Source organism: Thunnus thynnus, chromosome 17, assembly GCF_963924715.1.
Source record: "Thunnus thynnus chromosome 17, fThuThy2.1, whole genome shotgun sequence".
Taxonomy (NCBI): Eukaryota; Metazoa; Chordata; class Actinopteri; order Scombriformes; family Scombridae; genus Thunnus; species Thunnus thynnus.
Genome location: NC_089533.1, coordinates 10,255,936 through 10,279,394, shown reverse-complemented (window position 1 = coordinate 10,279,394; position 23,459 = coordinate 10,255,936). Strand labels below are relative to the sequence as shown.

Below are 23,459 nucleotides of genomic sequence, written 5' to 3'. Positions count from 1 at the left end.
CTGAATGAAGATCATGAAAATAAAATGTACATTTCTCACCAGAAATGTTATCAAAACGCATTTTAATGCGTATCTTAAAATATTGCATTTCCACTGAGAATAAAAGGAATGGCAGCTGTTTTTTTTTTTTTTTTTTTTGCTTTCGCAGACAGAAACTGGATGCCAAGACGTGGATGCCAAGAAGAGGCCAAAGAAAATGTAGGCATCTCACAATTTTAGAGCCATTATTGCGAAACCAATAAGTTTTGCGTTGTGGACCACTGTACACATATTGATGTGAGACTGATTTGCCTTGATCCATCCCAAAGCAAATTTTTCTTCTTTTCCACAATACCGGCCCTTATCGATCCTTAAAAGGACATCAACACCTTCTCCATCATTAAAAATTCCAGAATCTATAAATATGCAAATATATTTCATTTCAGATGTTTAACTGCTGGACACGATGTCTCCTACTTCAATGTAAAGTCCATTCTCAGAGTATTTGCGCTGGAGGCTTCAAGTTTCCACATCACACTTGTATGAATTGAATATCGGACCAGAGTTGGTTTCCATCTAGTTTTTGTGTCACAATTCATTATTTTAGGCTGACCCCCTAAAATCAGATTTTGAATGAGCACAGAGAAACTTTCCATTTTCGGCAGCTGAATGTGAAAACAGCTTTCCAGTGTCACGCTGCACATACATCATTCTGCACAATGAAGCCCAAACATCCAACTGTAGGAACAAGAAGAAAAACATATGACTGGGGGAGAGACTTTAAACTTAACCATGCCACAGTTGCCGTTTTCAGATTTTGCAAAAGGCAAGAAATCTAAAATGCTGTCATTGGACGTAAAAAAAAGGTGAATGTAATCTGTTTTACAGAATAGCCAAATATCAACATTCGTGTCAGTTGCAGCACAACAAGTACACATTGCAAAAACATCTTGTACAGTATTTAATGTCTATTCCAACCTAATGGGTGCTAAACTGTCAAAACAAATTCTGAAAAGTGGTCAAGGTTGAGTGGTTGAATTTTGGATGCTTAAAATGAGTATTCCTATACATAATGCTATAATATAAACAGATTTGATTTGAAGCTGCTGATTCGATACCCACCAGACAGCATATTACCATTGTACTTTACAAGCTAGCCGTGCGCTGAATACTGGGCTAGAAGGTAAATTATTTAAAGTGAGCAGTGTAGATATCTGTTGCCACAAAGAACAGGAATATAAGTCTAAATTGGTTGAGAACTGAAATAACTACACAGAGAGTTTACCACCTAATTTAATTATTTTCTAATTATTCCAGTACACAGTAATCTAAATCCGACTGAATGAGTGGTTGCAAGGTCAATTATGAGTGATCGTTTAAACTTGTGCGAACACTATGATTTGCCTGCTCTTTCTGTGGCTGGCAGCTGTGATACCAACAATTATTATGAACAGCCAAACTGATCTGACTGTATAAAGAAATTTTGACTTAACAGCATCTTTCAAAAAACCTTATTTGCACATTAATAATTGCAAGGGTTATTGGCCAAGTCGCCAGGCCCTACCTACAAATCATTACTATGTGGAGGGGAAAAAAGAGATTTACATATGCATGACCAGCAGAATGCAGATGCATTTCTCTGCCAGCACTATTAGGCTCGTTCTCCATTCACTGCACAAGGTTCGTGAACAGTATGGCATTCTAATTTGGTCATTTCAGAGGTATGGTGCACACACTATGCTGCTCAAGCCCACAAGTCAGAGTCTACATGTCTCATCTGCTGCAGGAGTCGAGGGTACGGAAGTGATTTGTTTGTGAAACACATCATAAAACCAACTGGAAGTAATAGCAAGGAAAAACTGGTAATGTCTGACATTGACTTATCTCCTTGTGGGTCGTTTTATCTTTCAACTCAAAGTAATGATAGAAACATATGGTGTCATTCCCAGTTGTAGGAATGGAGACTTAAAAATGACACAAGGGTCAGTTTAGAAAGCAGCCTAAATGACTTTGTGGACTGTTGCAAGTCTACAGATGGTGTGGATTACAAAAACAGTCAGCTAACAGGTGTAACAGTGACACAGCCATACTGTGGTGAGATGTGAATGGAGGAAGGGAAGATTTGTCCACCAGATACATCTATCTACTCAGTTGGGTTTTTTTGTTTGTTTTTTAAATGACTCTTACATATTAATTTAACAGATTTGCAGTTTAAATAAGAAAATTATGTATCAGGTAAAATCCTGTTACATTTCTCTACATTGTTTTATTTTTCCCAAGGTCTGGAGCCAAGGTCTTTAAATTTCATATCTACCTACCTAACAATGTGGACAGATTCCACATGGCACTCACCCATGCACCCACACAGGCATCGAAAAAGAAATGCAAACACGCACAAACACGCGTGCACATGTGAACACACACAAAACGAAACACAACCACACAGAGAGGACCTTTTTCCGAACATTGCTGCCAAATCTGATTCAATGGTATTGTGTCATATAGAACACATCCTTGTAATTACATATATCTTAGTCACAAAATATGCAAATGCTTCATGTTGGAAGATTCTTTCAATACCGGAATAAGACATTTTGATGCACAGCCAATAGCAACAACCAGTGGTCGCTTTCCTTTTATAGAGTCTCTAGTCATTTTTACGGATCATTCAGATATTTTAAAAGTACAAGCTGCAAAATGTTACGTTTTATAAGTATTCATGCTGTGCCAAGTTTCTGATGTGCTCTGCTGCGTATTTGTTTATGTCTTGGAGACAGAATATGTGATTTATAGTTAGACTGGTGGGGGTGGCAGCAAGGGAAGCTGTTATGTTCTTCCTTTGCTGCTTGTCGTGCGCCGTTGCTGTTCTCTCCAGCTTGCTGTACGTTCACCCCGATATGCACCCTCAGGCAGTATGCCTTTCATTATTTCTTTTGAAACTTTCATCTGAAGTCTCTGAGGGATTAGCCCTCTTGATTCCTGACACAGTCAATGAAAAACAAGCCTCATATACAGGGAGGCTTACAGCCAGAAAAGCCGTGCTCAGCCCTCCCCTTGCCTCTCAAAGTGAAACTGTATAATGGTTTATACAACAAGTGGATGCTCCTCTTATTTCTGGTCATTTTGGCATATTCTGATTTGTTTTTGATTTGGTCTCCAAGCGTGCTGTTGCAGAAAATAATAATCATTTGTTTTTTGAAATGACATCTAGGTCTTGTTTCTATAGATGAGTATTACATACATCAGTCATGTAATGCAATATTGGCTGTTGAATCAAATATGAAAGGGCTGCTTGGAGTCTCCCAGTTGTCATTAACCTCATAGGCAGCCGTTTCCAGCAAGCAAAATGTGACTAACTAGTGCTTCCCATCTTGATAACACAGAAATATGAGGTAAATACGAGTTTGGTGAAGAAATGCAAAAAATAAATCTAGTTAGTAAGCCAAAGATCCAGATATTTTTCTCATCAGCTGAAGGAGACCAAATCAGAACTAAAAACTCTAGTGGATATTCGACTTTTAACCGGTTGGCCATAAATATGATTCCAATAGGATGCTTATGTTTTTTACTGGATGTGTAAGCAAGCAATATTTGCTAACACGTAAACACTTGAGTCTTTCTGTCCCCTATTCTTCAGAAAAAGGTTCATGCAGGTTTAAATATTAAAGCTTGATTTAAAATTAGAGCTCCGTAATTACTATTAAGCTTTGTCAGGACTTCCTTTTAATCCTTGTTGTTACTAAAAAATCTATTTCTTTCATTAAAATATTCATTATATATATAAAATATATATATAAAAATTTCTCAGTATTGAAGGAGAAATAATTAAAATGGATGGCCACAACATTAACCCGTATTGTTGAATTATCAAGGACACTTAATGTTGAGAAATGTTGAGGATATCATTAAAAGAAAACCTTAACATGGGAATTGACAGTATATATTGTTATTATATTGTTCTTATTTTGTTTATTTTGAAGAGACACTGTATGCATGTAACAAGCGGAAACTGACAATTAAAGGGAGTAAACAGTGCAGAACCAGTAACACATAACATGGGGAGAGAAACAGCTCAGTGATAAGCATGAACGAGGAGAGTAGGCTATAACTGGAGTTTAGCTCCAGTCAAGGGTGGCAACAAGCTCTTACGTTGGTCTATAGCTGGAAGGAAACAGAATTAATGGCATTAGATCAATCCAGGCTTACTTTTTTTCGACTGGAACGCTACACCATTGATATCTATTGAACAGCCCTGCATGTGCAAACATGATGCTAGAGGGTTACCTAGAGCGTCATAGTTTGAAGCGTAGGGCTACTGACCAAGCTGCCGTATTTGGTGAGTTGGGAATGAGAACGTGTTGAAACAGGACATAATAGCTCCAAACCATTTGGGCTTTCATGTGGACTATTGCTGGACATCCTTCATAATACTTCCTAAAGTATTTGATTAGAAAACTGAATATAGATGCTGTACTGTATGATGGAAGGTAACCCTTTTTAAGTTTTACTTTATGTGTCTTGTGGAGGCACCAGCAGGATCAATGTTATCTGAACTGTGCTTGAATGGTAAGATGTTGCAATCTTGACTACGTATGCTGTAAAAACTGAGTTATTAAAAAGTGTAAGTCCCTTTGGGATTTACATGCTGTATAATGACGCACTCTCTCCTTGGTCTCCTTTGAGCTTACTTTTGTCAGCAGTTTCATTACTTTGCACTTTGCTACTGAGCAGGTGGAGCTAATCTATCTAGTTTGCCCTTCAGTTATGGTTTACTGTCCGGGGGACTGGACACAAGTGTCTCCAATAATCCCTTAATTAGGCAATGATGGACTATTCATTTAGTATGCAAAGCTGCAAATCTCCCCATCCACTGAGCGGAGTCCTCTGCAGTCATACGGAGGCCAACGCTAATGATCTCAGCAAGTGGCAGCAATCCATTGGAGCGCTGCAGCAAGTGCACATTAATCTTGCGGGCGATCCAGTTGATGAATGACCCTGGCCCAGAAGCCCTGGCAGATCCCACCTTAATTGCTGAGGGAGCCACACCTGGGAAGCACCATGGGACGTCTTGCTAACTCAGGAGAAGGTCTGCAGTCCACAGGACAGCTCGCTCCATGCAGCTCCAGTCCGAGTGCCATTGTTTTGCCTTGGGAAAAGTGAGCCTTTACAGCAACTCCATGGAGGACATTATAGCAAGGACTGACATCTAAAACACAAGCTGCGGAAAGGGCAAATGGATGTCATAAATTCAAGACACTTTCCACTGAAAGGTTATTAGAGCAAATTGATATTTAGGCCAGCTCCAAAAGAAACTCAATCACAATGATGCTTTTTCTGTGATGATGCTTCCAACAGAACATTTTCAGCACTGCTCTAATTGTACCCCATTATTTGTCTGTGCTCTGATATGTTTAAAGAAGAAAGCACAGCAGGCCAGTTGCATCAGTCTAACATCAACACCCTAAAGATAGCACACTGGCACAATGGGAGGATGAGAAAAAAAGAGAGAATGTGATCAAAACGCAAGAGTAAACAATATGAGGAAAAGGGAGAAAAACACCAAATCCTCTGCAAACTGTTTGATTAGACATTCAAAAGAGAAGGACATGACAACATTCTCCAAACCATTGACATCAACACCTACAATATTCCCTGTCTTAAGGCAAACTCATATTGAAATAGTTGGCATCTTCAATATCTAAGAGGCAAAAACCACTGAGAGAGAGCTCACGTCCTTTTAGATATAAATGATACATTATACAGTAATAACAGCATTGTTTCAAGTTTACCTTTTCGGCTTGAGAACAAAGTGTTTTAGTCATTGTCACAGAGCAGCTGAGGATGTGTGGGGAGTAGATGAGAAGAGGAGATTGGGAGAGTCTTGAAATTAGTTTTTGCTCCAAAAACAGAGTATCGGGTCATTTTGTGCTGTTGGAGAAAGAGATCTTGCTTTTGGCCCCTTTGAGGACTCTGCCATTTTTAATTACATCAAGTATGCTTCAAATTTTCAAAATTTAGGCAGCAGGCAATTACCTTGCTGTTGAAAAAGGCTGTATTAAAATATTCTGCAGTGGTGATAGGGTCTTCTTGTGGCCTGTTACTGGCCCTGTTGGGAATCCCTGTGAACTCAAAGCCGCCTTGATTTACACCGTCTTCATTTTCCCTCCAGTAATGGTCGACTGATCCTCATGTCCTCATGCTATTGAACATATGACCCATTCATAGAGGTTATTGGATTCTCTGGCACAACAAACTCCAGTAGGGATAATTTGTCCCTTTTCCTGCAGCAAAGCCACTGTGACTTATCTGGGAGCAAATTTGTGAAATCTCATTATCTTGTGTTTTGAAATGAGGATCAATAGGGATTTATGCTTTGTTTTATTCATATAGGTGGAATGTGAAAATTGACCAATTTGACTCCATGTTTACACACACACACACACACACACACACACACACACACACACACATATATACATAAATACATACATACATACATATATATTTTTTCACTAAAATATATATAATTCAGCAAATCAATGTACCACAGGCCAATTGCTGCATCACAATCATCCAACAAATTGATATAACTGCATCCACGTACAATAAAGTTAGGATCCAAAAGGTCAGCTGGAAATGGGACAAAGCCCAAAGGAGTTCTGTTAAGGGCCAGCTGAATTTAATACACATCCATCACTTTTTATCATCTAATTAGTCCACACTGTGGCAGCCTGGTCAACACTGGAGGGAAGCAGAATTATTGATCAAGTAAAGGATAGTATCTATCATTTCACCTCAGCATCGACACTCCAGCCATTTGAAAACAGGGGAGACAATATAGCTGCGGCAAAGTGCGATGAGAATCATGAATGTCATTCAAAACAGCGACCGTTTGTTTGTTCTCCTCGGTCAGGTCTTCGACTAATTGACTTGTTGTTCTGACTTTGCAGCGCAACAACTACTGTGATAATAAACACCAAAAAATCAACTGCATTTGAAAAATTAACGTGAAATTGAATAGTGTAGTTTTTGATAAACAATAACAGTTGATCTGACCTGTGGGTAACTGCAGAGAAAGTCTTTATATGAATGCACATCACTCACTACAGTATGAATACCTTTATGTGCAAACACATAATTCTTATGGATTATAGTTCATTATCATTAAAAGTCTTGTTGATGTTTATAACTAACTCTTGTACAAAAATAGAGAGAATACATATTTTATTATTGCACCCAAAAATAAGTGACGTTTCATTCATAATTATTATGTAATCTGACAATGTTTATAGTAGTGACCTCATGACATAAAAATTATGATATAGTGTTTAGTTTGCAATGATGTTAATTATTTTGGGAGTATGAGTAGACCTATAGTACACCTATGGTAGCAAAAACAAAACAAACTAACAAACAAACAAAAAAACCCCACCTAACTCCAATTTAGATTAGTTTATTTTTCTTTTGCTGCACTTTTGCCATATTTTCTGTATGTTGACAGGAAGAAAAAACTTTTTCATCAGCAGAAGAAGCAGCTCAAATAAAACTATCTTAGTCAATATTTTGCCTAATTCAACAGTGTCTAATTAGTATACATAAGTGTGTGTTTGGCATAATCTTGGAGAATGTTCATAAACCAAAAGCAGAGGTGAAACAGGAAATGCATGAGTGGGCTCGTTATCATAAAACACTTTCTTTAAAACAAGGCCAGTCATTCCCGTTTGAGGATCAATAGCAAATTCCATAACGCCATGACTGATTTCTCTTTAGCAGACATACAGACACACAAACTGTATCCCAATGAAAATGTATCCTTTGGAGGACTGAAGGCTTGCGTCTCATCCACAGATGACACAATCCCTGAGACCAAAAACTAATGATGCATTTTAGTGACACTCATATGCCAACACAAGTCCACATCTGGTACTGTAAATATGACATGGTAGCGTGATATTTCTTGACTTCCCAATGACTGCCTCAGTGCACTACTAAATAATTAATTCTGGTGCAATAGATTCCTGGATACTGAAGGCCGCAAAGGCAGTGTCCTCTAAATTCAGGAGAAACAAGGCTGCTTTTTTTGGCCATGTTTGGAGTTGCTTTTGAAATAGTACACACTGTGCCGCCCCGTTATGATGTATCTGGTCTTGAAATGCAAACTTTGAAGGAAGCAGCTCCTGAATTGGCAGGTACAGCTACAATCATCTCCGCTGAGATTTGTGATGTTAGGACAAAGAAATCAATATGGTCAGTCCCAGCATCAATTGGTGATTTTGACAGTAAACCCGGATGAGTTATGGCAGCAAGTTAGGCAAAAACAACAACAACAAAAACAAAAGCAAAATGGCTTCCTAGCAACAATATCCAGCTAAAGTGACAGATAACTTATCTAGTTGCAAACAGCCCTCTCAGGATTTCAGAGTTTTTGCAGCTATCACGACAAGAGGACAGAGGACAGTGTAACTATTCAGTTTGAGTGGTGGAATATGTGAATGTTGTGCAAAACCGGTCTCCACAACAGTTTTTATTTATTGCAGGATCTGAGGATTCATCAGGACCTCAGCCATGAATGTTTGTGATGAATGACCAGTGAAGACCAGTCTGCATATTACGGGCAAACATCTAGACGCTTTTTTCTAATTTACAAAATTATCTCATCAGTGCAAATGATTGTTGCTATAAATCACCATCATGTGAAATTGTACAATGTACATGAAGAAGCTTAATAGCTAACTAAATCAATAGCTGTCAGCTTCTACAATTATCCCTAACTATTTGGCCTTCAGTTTTTCTGTCACCACATTACTTTATGTCAACAAAATGCACATAACTCCAAAAACAACAATACTAAACATTAAAATCTTTGCTGACTATGAAGCTGATCAAGCGAGGACATGTTTTTTTTTTCCTCAGACGTGTCTCAAATTTGTCAAAGCAAAAGTATTTGGTGTCAAAGACTGTAATGCTAAATTTGTTTGAGAGCCAGGACCAAAAAAGGCAGTATGATGTCTATATATCAATTTTCTTGCCAAATTCTGCTATTGTATGAGAGAGCCAAAGTAGTCATTGTACCTTATTTCAGTGCAGGAACAAACACTACAATGAGACAAAGACACTTAGTTATAATGCATTGCAGTTTGGGTCCAGACATTCAACTGTGTTAAAAGTTTTTTTTTGTTTGTTTTTTTCAAAAACAGTGATCGGCAGGATGTTTACAGCATCACATACATTATTTTCCTATTAAATTATGCAATTTCCCTCTAATCTAATCTAATCTCTGTTTGAATTTAAACTTGAACATCTGGATGTGTTTGCAGCAGACACTTTTAATTGAATTAAGGTGCATCCAAATTCCATGGGGTGCTAGGGGACAGGCCTGATGGAAAATAAGGAGAGAAGACCTCTTCATAGTGAGAAAAATCTTCAGATGAGGTTGTCATTTTGTTTTCCAACCAGGTGATGACCTAGCATACGGCTAAAACCATGTTTGTAGCTTGGAGTTAAGGGTTCAAAGTGCTGAGTATAACTAGTCCAACAAACATGTCTACATATTCAACAACTCAGAATATTCCAGTGTACATTGACATCACAGCTTTATTAACAGTTTTTATAAGCAATTTTCTTCATTAAATTGGTGTCTGGAACACAAACGAGGGACACTCGTCAGTATTTCTCTTCACCTAACGAATGGTCATCTCAAGATAAATGGGTTAAATGTTTCGAAAGCACTGTAAATATTAACACAGAAAAAACCCACAGCATTTTAGCATGTTAGCATGTCCGCTGTACGTTAGATGCACATTTTTTTCAGTAGCCAAACTTTTTCTGTCATTGCTGTCATGCAACACACCCAAATTCCCGTCAAAATGCACATACCCGTGGTGTACAGCTACAGAACGGGTCACATATCTGTACGTTGTGTTTGTGTTTATACATCCCAGGTTTTGTTTATATGCATGGCTGGAGGCTTCAGGTCTCTGGATGCATGGAATTTGTGTCTTTGCTTTGCCCATTTTGTCGTTCAGCTTGCCTTCACACAGGCATTAACCAGATTTCTGATTTGGTATGCAAATGAAACCGAATACTTCCCACAGCGGTTTGTGTGATACTGATCCAAATGGATTTGCTAGGCCCAGAAATAAAGCATGGGAGCCTCACATCTCTCTTTGGGTGGCTGAATGTACATAAAGATGGTTTATCGCAATAAACGTGGTGTTACTGGATGTAGAAATTTCAGTAGGAAATCCTTCCTGTCATGGTAGTTTGACATTCTGTGCCCCATGATGTTGTTTGCATTTAAAATTTCAATATCTATCTCATAACATCTTTCAATAGTCTACTGTTGATATAATCTTTATTTTTTCCAATCTTACTGCAGAGAAAATTGCAGAGAGATACTTCAAAGGAATTCATAAGGAAAATGCCTTCAAGTATCACTCAGAGGCATTTTCCTCAAGAATTGTGTTGTTTTCATTAAATCCAGACAACAAGAGGCTGAGTCACCACTCTGCTGTGTGTTTCACAGGTTCATGTATCAACAGTCTTTTTTTTTACTTTATATACATATATCTTATAAAAATGTAACATTTCTGTTGTGACTTTGTAGTGCATTATCCATTCAGTGTTTACACACACTGTAAATACTGGTTTAATATTACTTAATGTGTGCATGTGGGGCCTGAAAGGAAATATTCTTACTTTGTTAAGTCCCTTTTGTCATTGTCTAGGACATTATGACAGGTTGTGTCATCTCCTGTCTAATTGCAGCCCGATAAACTATCTCTCCTGGTGTCAACCCAAGTGGAACAACAGGGTGTGGTTCTGTCGACCTGGCTGCAGACTCTGACTTAAATTACACTGAGCACGGTAACACTTCGGACGGCTGTACCTGCCAAAACCTCTCCACAATAGCCGTTCATCTCGGCTCCACCAGACAGGCTCAGACGATGGCAGAGTTCAGAATCAGGTCATTTCATATTAGAGGACCCAAATCTCAAGGTGGTGCAGCAGCTCCTGAGCTGCAACTATATTGAGAAAGTGCCAGAGGTCTGATGTATTTTGCATTGACAGCACAGGAACTGCATGTGTGCTCTGCCTGAGAGATTTTGACAGGGATTATTTTATATACTTTGGGGTTTTGGTATAAAATAGTCTCTAAAGTGTTTTGTGTTGCATCTTGTGGTGCTGAAGCAAACACTGAAGGCTCTGTCACTGCATCAGATCACCATAGAAGGGGTGGCAGGTGTTGTGCAAGATGCAGTTTAGTCTTTAACCTTGTCTGTGCTAACTGCCTCCAGGCTTCATCCCCAGCACAACACCACAGAGAACAATGAACAGAATACCACTAACTGATGTAGATCTGTTTGGTTTTGATTTTAAAAGCTACCAAAAACCTTGAAAACTGCTCTGTCATTATCTGCACCTCATGATATACAGAAAATGTTATGTAAGACACTTTTTATATTGACTTCAACAATAAGTTGTTTTTGATATTGTCTTCTCAGTTATATTCTCACTGAATTCTGTGGATTTAATTTGTCTCTTAGATATTCAAACAGAGGAAAAAACAAAGGCCGGTAGCTCAGTAGACTTGGTGGGACCACATGTGCTGTATGTGTATGAAAGAGAGTTTTTGAACTACAATAAAGCAGACTCAGTGCTGCAACCTCCTCTAAAGCCTGTTTGATGATATTTATAACGAATCCGATGAATCACTTTGCATTTACTCTGAGTGGATATTGTCAGGACTGAAAATCATAATTGCAAGTGGAAGTACAGACACATTGGATAGCTGAGACACATTTTTAATTCCAGGTGTAAATGTAATATGGATAATTCATATCTGAATGCAATCTAGGTATGAGGTGAATGTTAATGTAAGCAAAGCAAAGGGGGTCACTTTGTTCTGTGTGGCTCAGAATCTCATCTTGATAAATACTTCTGTGAATGTGTGCTGGTAGTTTTGTGATGAGAATAGTTAGCTTGTGCCGTGGATTCATGAAGCAAGGAGATCTCCCGGAGTGAATACATTAATGTTGACTCTGACGGGCAAACAGTGCTGTTTTAAATCCTGTGAAGACCTGTTGCCCGCCGGTGAGGTAGACAATGCATATTTAATGTCGGCCTTCTGACACAACCAGTGTTCTCTTTGTAACAGAGCAGCTGCCTGGACTCAAACTTAACTTCAATAAACTCCCATGTTATCCTGAGTGACTGCTTATTTGTGAATGCAAATAGACAGAATCTGAGCATTTAGCCTCCAAAGGGACAGAAAGAGAGATTTATGAACAGCTCAGATAACAGACACAACAAAGGGAAGATAAAACGGGTCAATATATTTCTCTTGTGCTCTGATAATAATTTATAATCAGCATTGAGCAATAGCAGTCTTAATACCACTTCACTTGTGTTGTTAACACAAACATTCTGCTCTGAGTGTCTGAGCATGCTCAGAAATCTCTGACAGGGTGACTCCTAGATGGGTAGGAAGTCTGAATTTACAAACAGGGCAGTTCGCGTTAGAGAGCTCTCGGCTTCTCCAGTAGCAATTTATGAATACAACAATTTCAACAAACCCATCGAACTCTCCTACGCTCTCTTGACTGCCAAACACCCAGTAATCATCGTGCTTCAAACACTTGTCCACGCTTTCCTCCCCCTCACCCCGTCACCTGTGTCACTTACGTACAGGCCTATGGTTTGCCAACAAGATGATATTGGATATTGATTAGGACATAAAGTTGGGACTAAAATCAGAATTGACAGATTCTAACAAAATCTACAGTGAAGCAAACTGTCTTCTGGGTCAAATTTCACCAACAAAGATGGATATGGAAACTAATAACACTGTTTATGAGACAGTTGCATCTCACTTTTGAAGAGAAAACTCATATTTGGCCATAAAAAAATATTACCGACTTGATTTGTTGATTTATTGAAAGGGCACCCCTGCATAAAATAACCATAACTGTCTACAGGTTTGCTTGAGAACAATAAATCACAGTATTTCTTTGAAGTTTAGACTGCGCCTGCAGTAGCTACAGTATATTTCCACTGGGTTACAAAACCTTGACCCTGTGTTAGGAAAGTGAGCAACGGAAAGATTTGTTTCTCTCTTCACTGGTTTGGATGACATAGATTTTCTGATTCTGTGCAAATACTCTCACCGAATGCAAAAGCACTTTGCTATATTGTAGTGCAACACTCTATAACAGAATGACTTTGTGTCTCTTCTGGTTTGCATGCTGAGCCGATCACAGGTAGTTAAAAAAGATTAATTTGGACGAGCGACACACACACACATATAAATATTTTCTAAATTTCAAAACACAGAACGGTAAATATAACAGTGACCAGGCATGGTTAATTATTTGTGAACCAGTACTTAGTGTGACGTTGGCTTTCCTGGTGTGTTGAGGTGTGTAATGAATGAAATTCTCTAATACAGGGAGACGTTTCAGTGGCATGCAATTTTAAATCCTCATATTGCAGCAACAATGTGTACAAGTTAAGGTCTAGTGAATATTCCCATCAGTAATTATAGAATGCACCCATGTATAATACATTCAGTGTATAATATGCCTAAGCAGCAGCATCCTCGCCCTCAACATAATGCAGAACACAGGATTGTTTTCTGCATGTGCTCTCTTGCATTTATAAATGTGTGGATGAGAATTGACACCCACATGACTCATTGTTTTAATTTAAAACACACTGTTGCTCATTATCCAGTTTGATTCATATAACCTGCTCTTGTATTTATCAAGATAAACTTTTTTTTTTTTTTCCTCTTGTATTCTTTGTAAATTAACTTATGTGATGCTCCATAGAAAACCAGCAGGGTGCAGACATGAGCTTTCTGTAAAATAATCTCTATCAAAATAATCTTTCTGAGATGGAGTTTTATTGTGAACGTTATACAGTATGGAACAATTCACCGATGCAATAAGCTCTCACATATTTCAGCACTGTAATTGCCATCTCCGTAAGTAGTCACGGAAATGAGGAGAAGCAGTTTTCCACACAACTGTTTCAGATAAGGAAATCTGACGTTTGTGGCCCTAGTTGTGCACGGATAGAGGAAGAAAAAAAAAAAGTGGGTGTACACATTAGTTGTGCTGTGAGGCTCTACAGTGCTTCAGTTCAGATGAGCTCACCCAGCCGATGCACACATCGTAGGATCCTACCAATCTGAAAAGGCGCAAGGACTGCGAGCAGCAGCCTTGGCAGTCAGTGGGAAGAGTGAATGCATGTGTGCAAAGGCTGTCGACTTTCTACAAGACACAAAGTAAACTGAGAGAAGCGGTTGAGGATCCATTTCTTATTGGAAAGGTTTAATGGATTTGTAGCTTTTCTGGATGGATGTGAATCCACTCTTGCATCACAGACTGGACTGGACTTCGGGCTGAGCGACTGATGAGAAGAAGCCTACTTTAAACACTCTGCTGTTCGTTTTCTTTTCTTCTCTCTCCCCCCACCCCCCTCCCCCCTACTCCACTCTTCATAAAATGCCAGGATTTCGTCCATCATACTCTGTCCAGTTCAAGCCAGGCTGCTCATTTGGAAGGACGCCAGACCTCCAGCCTCTCAAATCTGCAAGTTCAGTCCAATAAATTGTGACATTGTCTGTCAGCCTTGGAATAAGAAATCGATACTCAAGAAAAGGGACGCGATATTCTTCCGGAATTTTAACGATCTATTTCCCGCTATCCTTATAAATATGCGAATTGCTTGGATTAGGTTGGTTTGGTCCAGCTTCACGCTTTTTTAGCTGGAGCAGCGCTGATAGTGACTGATTATTGCTGTTGATTTTGTCCATGCAAGACTCGGGGTGGAAACATGTCTGGCCACTTCTTTGAGAGGATCACTGCTATCAGAGATGGCATTTTGGTCCAGCACTTCGGTTTTCACCTCTAAAGTGCCCCGGAAAATCTTATTCATGTTCACCCTCTCCCTCTCTGTCACCTACTTGTTCTATAGCTTGATGAGCTGCTACAACTCGCTGCAGTTCCCTTTGCAAGAGAACTACGTGTATCAAGGGGGGCTGGTGACGGAGGAGACAACTTTTGTGACATTGAGGGAGAAACTTTATTCCGCTTCCCAGGGCTTTACAGAATTCACCGAGGCCGAGAGAACCACAGCGATTTCCACCGTAAAGGATCATGCTGAGGCCGAACAAAGGACAGTGGAATGGATTAGGACTCAGGCGTCTCCAACTAAATCCGCGGCGGCGTATCACACCACCGCGCTGGAGAGAGAGCACCAGGAATTCAGCACCACGGACAGCGAACTCAGGGTGAACTGCACCTCGGATTATGGAGAGAAGAAACTTCCTCAAGCCATCATCATCGGGGTGAAGAAAGGGGGAACCAGAGCCTTGCTGGAGGCTCTCAGGGTGCACCCGGACGTGAGAGCCGTTGGGAATGAGCCACATTTCTTTGACAGGAACTACGAGAAGGGGCTGGACTGGTACAGGTGAGTTCCCCTTTTCAGTCTTACCTAGCTATTTCTGTAAGTACCTTGCCCATATTTATTACACATCATGCATACATTAGGTTTCTAGTTACAATTTCCCAAAGCATACAGTGGTGTTTCTGATTTCCCGAATGTGCTTTTCATTTCAGTAAGGTTTGGAAATCAGCTTCAAAGAGACTTGAAACCTGTTTGAGGCGGCTAATCCATCACAGTAAATAATATTTCTGCGCTCATGGTTGTCAAAGTTAATGTGTTGCATGGTGATGCAAACTTTTCAAGTTAATCTACACTTTCAGCTACATCTCTAAGGCAATAATGTCTGTTCACTGTGATGGGTTACCTTATTCAAGCATGTTTCAAATGTTTGGAAATTGATTTTTTTTTCATACAGTAGTGACAGGAATGGCAATAGGTCCCTTTTTGAATAAATCATAGGGACAATTATTCAAACATCTAAAACTGGTGGTTAAAATGATTTGTAGTTAATGTCTAAAACATGACAAAAGACTGTATTTAACTCCTCTTACACTGAAGGGATGAAGTGAGATGTATTAATCTTCTGTTGAGGATCTTATTACCAGAGCATAAAATAGCATTTAGACTTTGTAGTTGGACAGTTTTTACTTGAGCCCATTCTTCTTTTGAATCATAAAGGTGTGTATTTATCATATTATATATTGAACCCCACTGATTATCCACAGTGGTCTTTCATTGGTGATGGCAATCACACTGTTGACACAGCCTGACACAGCACTGTCTGTCATATGGGAAGAGATGTACTGTAACACACAGTAAGTTAAACTTAACAGCATTACACAACACTCATATGTACACATGTAATGATATGCACAAACACACACAGAGAAGTATATCTGTATAGTTTTGTGATTTGTTTAAAGCTTTTTTTTAATGTCTGATCCCACACTGTTTTGTTTCATTTAACCTTTTTAATTTCAAAATCACATTTTAATTTACAGATTGCATTTTAGTTTATTTTGTATGTGTGCTTTGGGCTGGTTCATCCATCCACCGGCTGAAATCATCTACACACACTGTGAGAGAATAATCATATGATGCTCATAATAAACAATCTATGCACTTTGGGCAATAACAATTTCTACATTTCTACTTTTTTGACACTGACTAACAGACTTTATCTCGGATCCGGTTTATTCCTGATGGAAGTTTTAGTTTTCCTTACACATCTATTCCAAATACACACAGTCATTGGTACAGATTAAGACAGAGAAGGAAATATGTTTTTAACAGTACATTTCAATACATTATGTGATACATATTGCACTACATGTAAGATATATTTTATAGACAAGGGAGAAGGTATAAAGTCATTTTTCCTGGTGTACTCAGTTGTGATCTTACAAGTCACAGTATCTTCTCTTGTTTCTCAGCAGGGCAGTCAAACCCATCAATTACCAAAACACCTCCTTCACTTAAATTGCATATGTTTTGATAGTATATAATCTAATATTTTAATGCCATAAGTGTTGTATTTTCTGAAATACTCTTCGTCTCTGCTTTGCAGCTGGTTCTCAAAGGAGTGTAAAATGTTAACATCACCTTCCATCTGTTTGATGGTGACATTCACATTGAGTCCAGGTTTATTAGCCAGAGAAGAACCTGTTTATCATTGCTGTGTTTAATTGAGGAAAAATCAATTTGAGGGTTCATTCATGGTCAGTTGGTCATGGCTCAGTTAGGTGTTGTTCTCTCATAATGATGTTTGACCAGAGGAATTCAAGATTTTCTAATGGAGTCAATGAGCTGATGAGAATGACGCTGACTCAAAGTCCCTTCTGTTTCTCCGTAGAACCCGGTCTGTTACGCTGGTGTTTGGGTTGCGGAGCATCTGCTTTCATCTTGCTGCATAGACATGGGAGCTCTCGGCTGCTCATTTAGCCTGTGTTAATGCAAGCTGTTTCATTACGCTTACGGCGAAAGGCTCATTAGACAGGAAGATGACGTGCTTACATAAATAATAATAAGTGTGCTCGTGTGTTTTAGGGACCCCTGAGCCAAAAAAATCCCTGAAGGAACCTTAATTTTATATCTGTCATTGTCCCATGTATAATGCTCACCTCAGAGTGGTGCGTTCAGGGAGGAGATAAATAAACAGGCAATATGGGTTTTGCATTAATGGGGGGAATACACTGAGGCAATATTTCTGCTTGTTTTAATGGCCGGTGTGAAAAATAAAATATGATGCAACATAGGAAATGGTTTAAAAAAACAAAAACCTCATAGCAGATACTGATATAAAATTCATTCATTCAGATCACGTTTGTTTGTTTGTTTGTTTCTAAATGATGCATTATACTGCATCTCTCTTCTGTGTCTGTGATGCTCAGGCTAATGTGCACTTAATGGAAGTGAAATTATGATCAGTTACAGATGTTTGCAACCATTTGACATTGGTATAGTTGAATGAAACCAGTAATCTCATAAAATGTGATTCATATATTTGGACCTGTGTTAATAACACCTGCTCCACATTTTGATGGATATGATAGATAAACTGTAGGGAATGTAAACCAAAGGTATCATCTACGTGCTTCCATGTTCTAAACCCAACCATTTCTGTGTGCGGTTGCATTAGATGCTGTTCTTTACTGGTGATACTTTACAGTTTATCCTACACATATTCATGTTTAGTGATCTGTAGAAAGAACTGGGAGTGTGTGTGTGTGTGTGTGTGTGTGTGTGTGTGTGTGTGTGTGTGTGTGTGTGTGTGTGTGTGTGTGTGTGTGTGTGTGTGTGCATGTGTGTGTGTGTGTGCATGGTACAAGATACTGTGTTGTTCTTGTCTGTGTGTGTTTTGGGGATTACTTTTTCTGTTACTATGTTACTTTGTGTGATGCTCTAGAGGAAAGAAAAACATTGAGTCTTAACATTGAGTCTTGTGCTGTGAATTAAAGAACCTGCCATGAAGTGAGGATATACAGTGTGGATGGATTCAGGCTCGCCTGGAGCTGTTGATCCTGCAGTACCGAGTGGTTCACTGAAGGTCGTGACTAGCAGGGTTAGCTCTTTTGAATACAGTAATTAAACAGTGACCATATTTTAATGTTAAATGAAGAAATGTGAACACACAGCATGAGTTTATGCCACTTTCCAGTTTGATCTTAAACACTTACTTGCTCCCTTACTACTTAAGACACCTCATTTAGAAAAAAATAGTACAAGAGGAGCTGTATAGTAATGCTTTTTCTAGGCATATTTACATGCTTTCTACAAAGTGTCATAAAGAATCAGCTCTTCCGGGGATGTTGTCATTTCCCTGAGTGGCTAACGGCAGTAGGAAATGTTTTACATGTTCAAGCGTCTGCGGCAGTTGTAGGGAAAAAAAAGCTCTCATACGTACGTAGCAACCACACGCCCCCTCCTATTCCACAGTTGCTGTGTTGGGAGGTAAAAGCTCCTGCCAGGCTCTCTCTGATGTCAATATGGGCAGCAACATGTCAGTTAATGATGTGAGTGGCTTTAAGTCGGTTACATATAGAGGACTAAACCTAATAACTGCCCTTTATCAAGATTTGAATTATTTGGAAAAAAAAGGACTATTTGTTTTTTCAAGATCGCAACTGAGACGTTTTCTAGCAAGTGTGAGAGAACACACAGATGAGTGTAGACTAAATCACAATTTTATGATAAAACAAGATAAAATGAACACAATTAATAGAGGTAAGAATACTAAACTTATTATAAAAAAAGAGAGTGGCTATATGTTGATCATACTTGTGTGAAGGGTTTCTGACAAACATTAGAAAGTGCTTCCTGAAGTCCAGGGCAATACAGTAGTAACATATACTTCTTACTGTAAAATGACACATTACTGACACCTTTAGCTTCTGGGGGGAATTTTGTAACTAAAATTCCACTTTCAAAGTAAACAAAAGTGTATCAAACTATTAAGATTAAACACTAAGCAAGTAATCCATCATATTTCTCATTCCTGGAAAGGATGTAGGACACAAATAGCAATTATCATTTCAGACCAATTACAAATTTGATCAGATTTCTGTCTGTTCTGTTCATGTATGGATTCTGACAGTGATCACTTCCGGATGTGGCACAAACACAGTTTTAGCACCCTGTAAGGAGTTCTAAGGAGTCCATGAACATTTCTGCAGAAATCCAAAACACATCTAATATTCATATCAGGATTCCAAGTTTAGTGCAGGTCTGGTATGAGCCTCCAAAGACAGGCCCAGATTGGTGATTGGTGCTGCTTTCCTGTTTTTAGTACTCTTGGACAGTTTCTCCAGTGTGTTTTGGGCTTACTTGAACAAGCAATTAGCAATGTAGTGCCATCATTACCATACACAGAGGACTGTCATCAGCCAATTGGCGCTTCTAATGTTGCCTCTATTTCTGAGTAAAGCGGATGAGCCACCACCACAAGGATTTAACTTATCTGTTCTCTCGAGTATGCCTCAACCTGGTGCAAACGTCCATCCTGGAATAGGGAACGCTTGATATATTATGACCAATACAACAAATGTTGCTTCAGCTCTGTGCCAGTGTTTATATACTTTAGTGGAGAGATAATGTGCCTCATAAATTGTGTTAAAGAATCTCATTGATTATTGATCATATGTGAAGATTTATGTCTGCTGTGGGTGAGCGTTCTCAGCAGAAATTCACACAACTTAGATACTAGCCTAATGAGGACTTATTAGTGAGGGTGATGGCAATTTTGCAAAATACCAAACAAATAACGCTTACTTTCATGTTAACAAATACAGTTTGAAAGGAGAAGCTACCAGAGCAAGAATATAGAAATAACAAAAAAATAATCTTCTGTCCAACAAACCATGCCGTGTATTAATAATCATTTGAGACAGCTAAAAAACTTGGTGTGATCAATTACAAAGGAATCTTGTTGACAGGGTGGGCATTTTCTAATTTAAAAAAGATTAAAAGTATTACCTTATAAGAAAGAAAATATATATTTCAAGCACTTTAACGTTTGAATTAAGCGGCAGATTAACAGTGGCAGTGAAAACCTACCACACTGTTAAAAAGAAGACCATTTTTGAAAAGTGTCAGATTGTCCGTTTTAGATTAATTCCAGTTGAAAAGCATGTGTGACTAGATCAAATAATACAGCAGGAGGCATGAGGTTTCTCATCTACCGAGGCTCAATGGAATTCTGCTCTGCATTGAAGTGTGAACTGGACAGTCAGCAAAGTGGGAGCAGGTGTATCAGTCTTTTCACAAGGAGTAAGAATGGCTTTCTTCACGCTGATAGAACCTAGTCTAGAGGAATTGTGTTGAGATTTTACAATGTAACGATGGAAATATGTAATAAATATGTTATTAAGTAATTCTGTGTTGAAGCATGAATGTGCATTCATATGTGTTGCTGTTTTAACTTCCAACTTTGGTACCACCAGTATTTATATCTGCTAGGAGTGCAAAGTTTAACTGACAGGTATTGAAAAATCAATGCAAGAGTCAGAGATACAGTCACATTGACAGAACCACAGATTCGAACCACATTCTGTGTGAAATTCATCAAAAATCGATACAGCTGTGAAACACCGATCTTGGGCAAATTTCAAGTAACTCTGTCTCTGTGCCCTTGTGCCTCTAGTGTGTGTGTGTGTGTGTGTGTGCGTGCGAGTCACCTCTCTTGTTAAGTTTCCCAGTAACATACAGTACTTTCAGCCATCCAGTTCCCGAAAACAATCCCACAAGGAGAAAAGTCAGACTCCACCATGTACAACACAGCCTGAAATCTCAATAAAAGAGCTGTGTTATGCAAAACACATGCAACTGTTATGTAAAATACACTGGTGGCACCATCTTTGTTGCTGATTGAAGAAAGTTGCACGCTACAGAATAATGGAACCATTATCTGATTGAATCCTGCTGAATCAGCTTTGAATCACAGTGAATCGGATTGTTATAAATATGTGTGTATTGTTGTATTGGATTGTGGACCAGGTGGCTAAATACATACTGAAGAGGTATATACACATCATGAACATCTACTCCACATCAAACACAGAATAACACATTTTGAGCTTCAAATAAAACAAACCTTACTGCTTTTCAAATACAGTAAAGTCACTCATGTCCAGTCCCACAATAATTTGCTATGTGCTATAAATGATCCTTCCTTCATAAAGTTTTTCAGTATAACACCTAACAGGATATATAAAGTCGATTTATATGTACTTCATCAAATACCTGACACTAAGAGTAGCTCTATACAGTTGGCTCTCCAAGGTTATGGCAGCTAGAAGCAGGAAAGACAATACAGTCAGGTATGAAGAAACACTTCCTGCATGTGAAACCACGGGTGGCTATCCTGAATAACTTATTGCTCTGTCAGAACATTCCTAACACACCACATCGACCACCTTCTGTGACTTCTGTGAGTTTCACTGTAACACTCTGGATTTGACCCAACGTAGAAGGATCTAATTTATTGCAGAGCTCACCTGTTTATGAGGTGAATACATCATTCATCAAAATCATAGCTGCGCAGTCTGGACTTGGCAGCACTAAATTAAAAGCATATTTTACGTAGAAAAAGACTCAGCAACAGCAGGTCATAATCTGAACAACTTTAGTGTGAAGTAGCCGCGTGACATCAGACTGCACAAAATTCTGAACCTGAGTTACCAACATTAATGAACATTAATGAGATTTGCAAACTGCAGTAAAATCCAATCCAAGGAGATTAGATATCTCTGATCAAGTATCACTTGCATGTGCATAACGTTTCCAGTGTGTACTTTGTCTCATCTTGGCGATATTTATATGTAAGATAAATCAGCCAACTGTGAACCAGAACCTTGGTTCTGGTTCATAGTTGCCAAGCTCTAATATCTCTGTGTTATTAAAATGTCACTTTAACCCCCTATGCAATAAAAGCTGAGGGGATGTGCCTATAAATCTTTTGGAGCGGTGTTGTTACCCTTTCAGGGCTGCATCCCTGTGCTGAGAAATGAGTCAGCGATAGCTTCCAGCTCTGTAGTGACTAGTCCCAGTAGTGACTAGTCCCAGTAGACATTGTTTTTATTCCAGCATACTTGAAAACTATTTAACTTTTGTTGCCGTTTTTTATGTTTTCGGGTTGTTCCTCCATCCGTCCCGTTCTTGTGAATGCGATATGTCAGGAGTGCTTTGAGGGAATTTCTTCAAATTTGGTGCAAACATCCATCTGGACTTAAGGATGAACTGATTAGATTTTGTTGGTCAAAGGTCAAAGGTCAAGGTCACTGTGACCTCACGTCCGTCCCATTCTTGTGAATGCAATATCTCAGGAACGCCTGGAGGGAATTTCATTACGTCTGGCACAAATGTCCACTTGAACTCAAGGATGAACTGAATAGATTTTGGTGGTCAAAGGCTCAAGAATTCATATTTTAATTATGACAAAGTTTCACACAAATGTCTAATAGGATAAAATGATGAAGTGATCACATTTTACATCCAAAAAGTCAAAGGTCAACATCACTGTGACATCATAACGTTCTGCAAAAACACTTTTCTGGCCATTATTCAACGCCACAACTCAGGAACAGAAGGGGAAATTGTGACCATATTTCATATTTGGTCGGATACTGAATGGATGACACTAATCTTGGGTGCCCACCTTGAAACTGTGGGCTGTTCTTGTATAGATCTTCTGTGCTGCCGAGTTGAAGATGTGTGTGAAGCATCCACGTTTTAGAATTTGTAGCTAATTTGCAGCAACATCCATATCTGAAGCATTGTCTCCTGTCATGGCTATGGCTTTGTGTTCTATCAGAATCATCTTTATTGGCCAAGCATGTGAACACATACAAGGAATACACATAATACCTTTTATTAAATTCCTTCTAAGTCGTCACTACAAATATTATATGAGTCTGGACAGACACGGATGTAAACTGTAACTTGACTGGTTTGCAGAGGCATACAACCGCGATGCAGTGTTACTAGTTCATCTTCTCTTGATGCTTCACAAGACGAGGCCTTTTAAAGGGATGTCA

At 38.9% G+C, this 23,459-nt stretch overlaps 1 protein-coding gene across 1 annotated transcript in view; it reads left to right on the top strand.

The window, feature by feature from the left end:
- Positions 1–13,884: 13,884 nt before the first annotated feature.
- The window catches only part of hs3st4 (heparan sulfate (glucosamine) 3-O-sulfotransferase 4), a 79,919-nt gene continuing 70,344 nt past the window's right edge, over positions 13,885–23,459 (top strand). Inside the window, exon 1 of the mRNA XM_067570802.1 lies at positions 13,885–15,453. Coding sequence (XP_067426903.1) covers positions 14,858–15,453 — 596 coding nt within the window. The 5' untranslated portion in view covers positions 13,885–14,857. The remainder of the gene's footprint in view (positions 15,454–23,459) is intronic.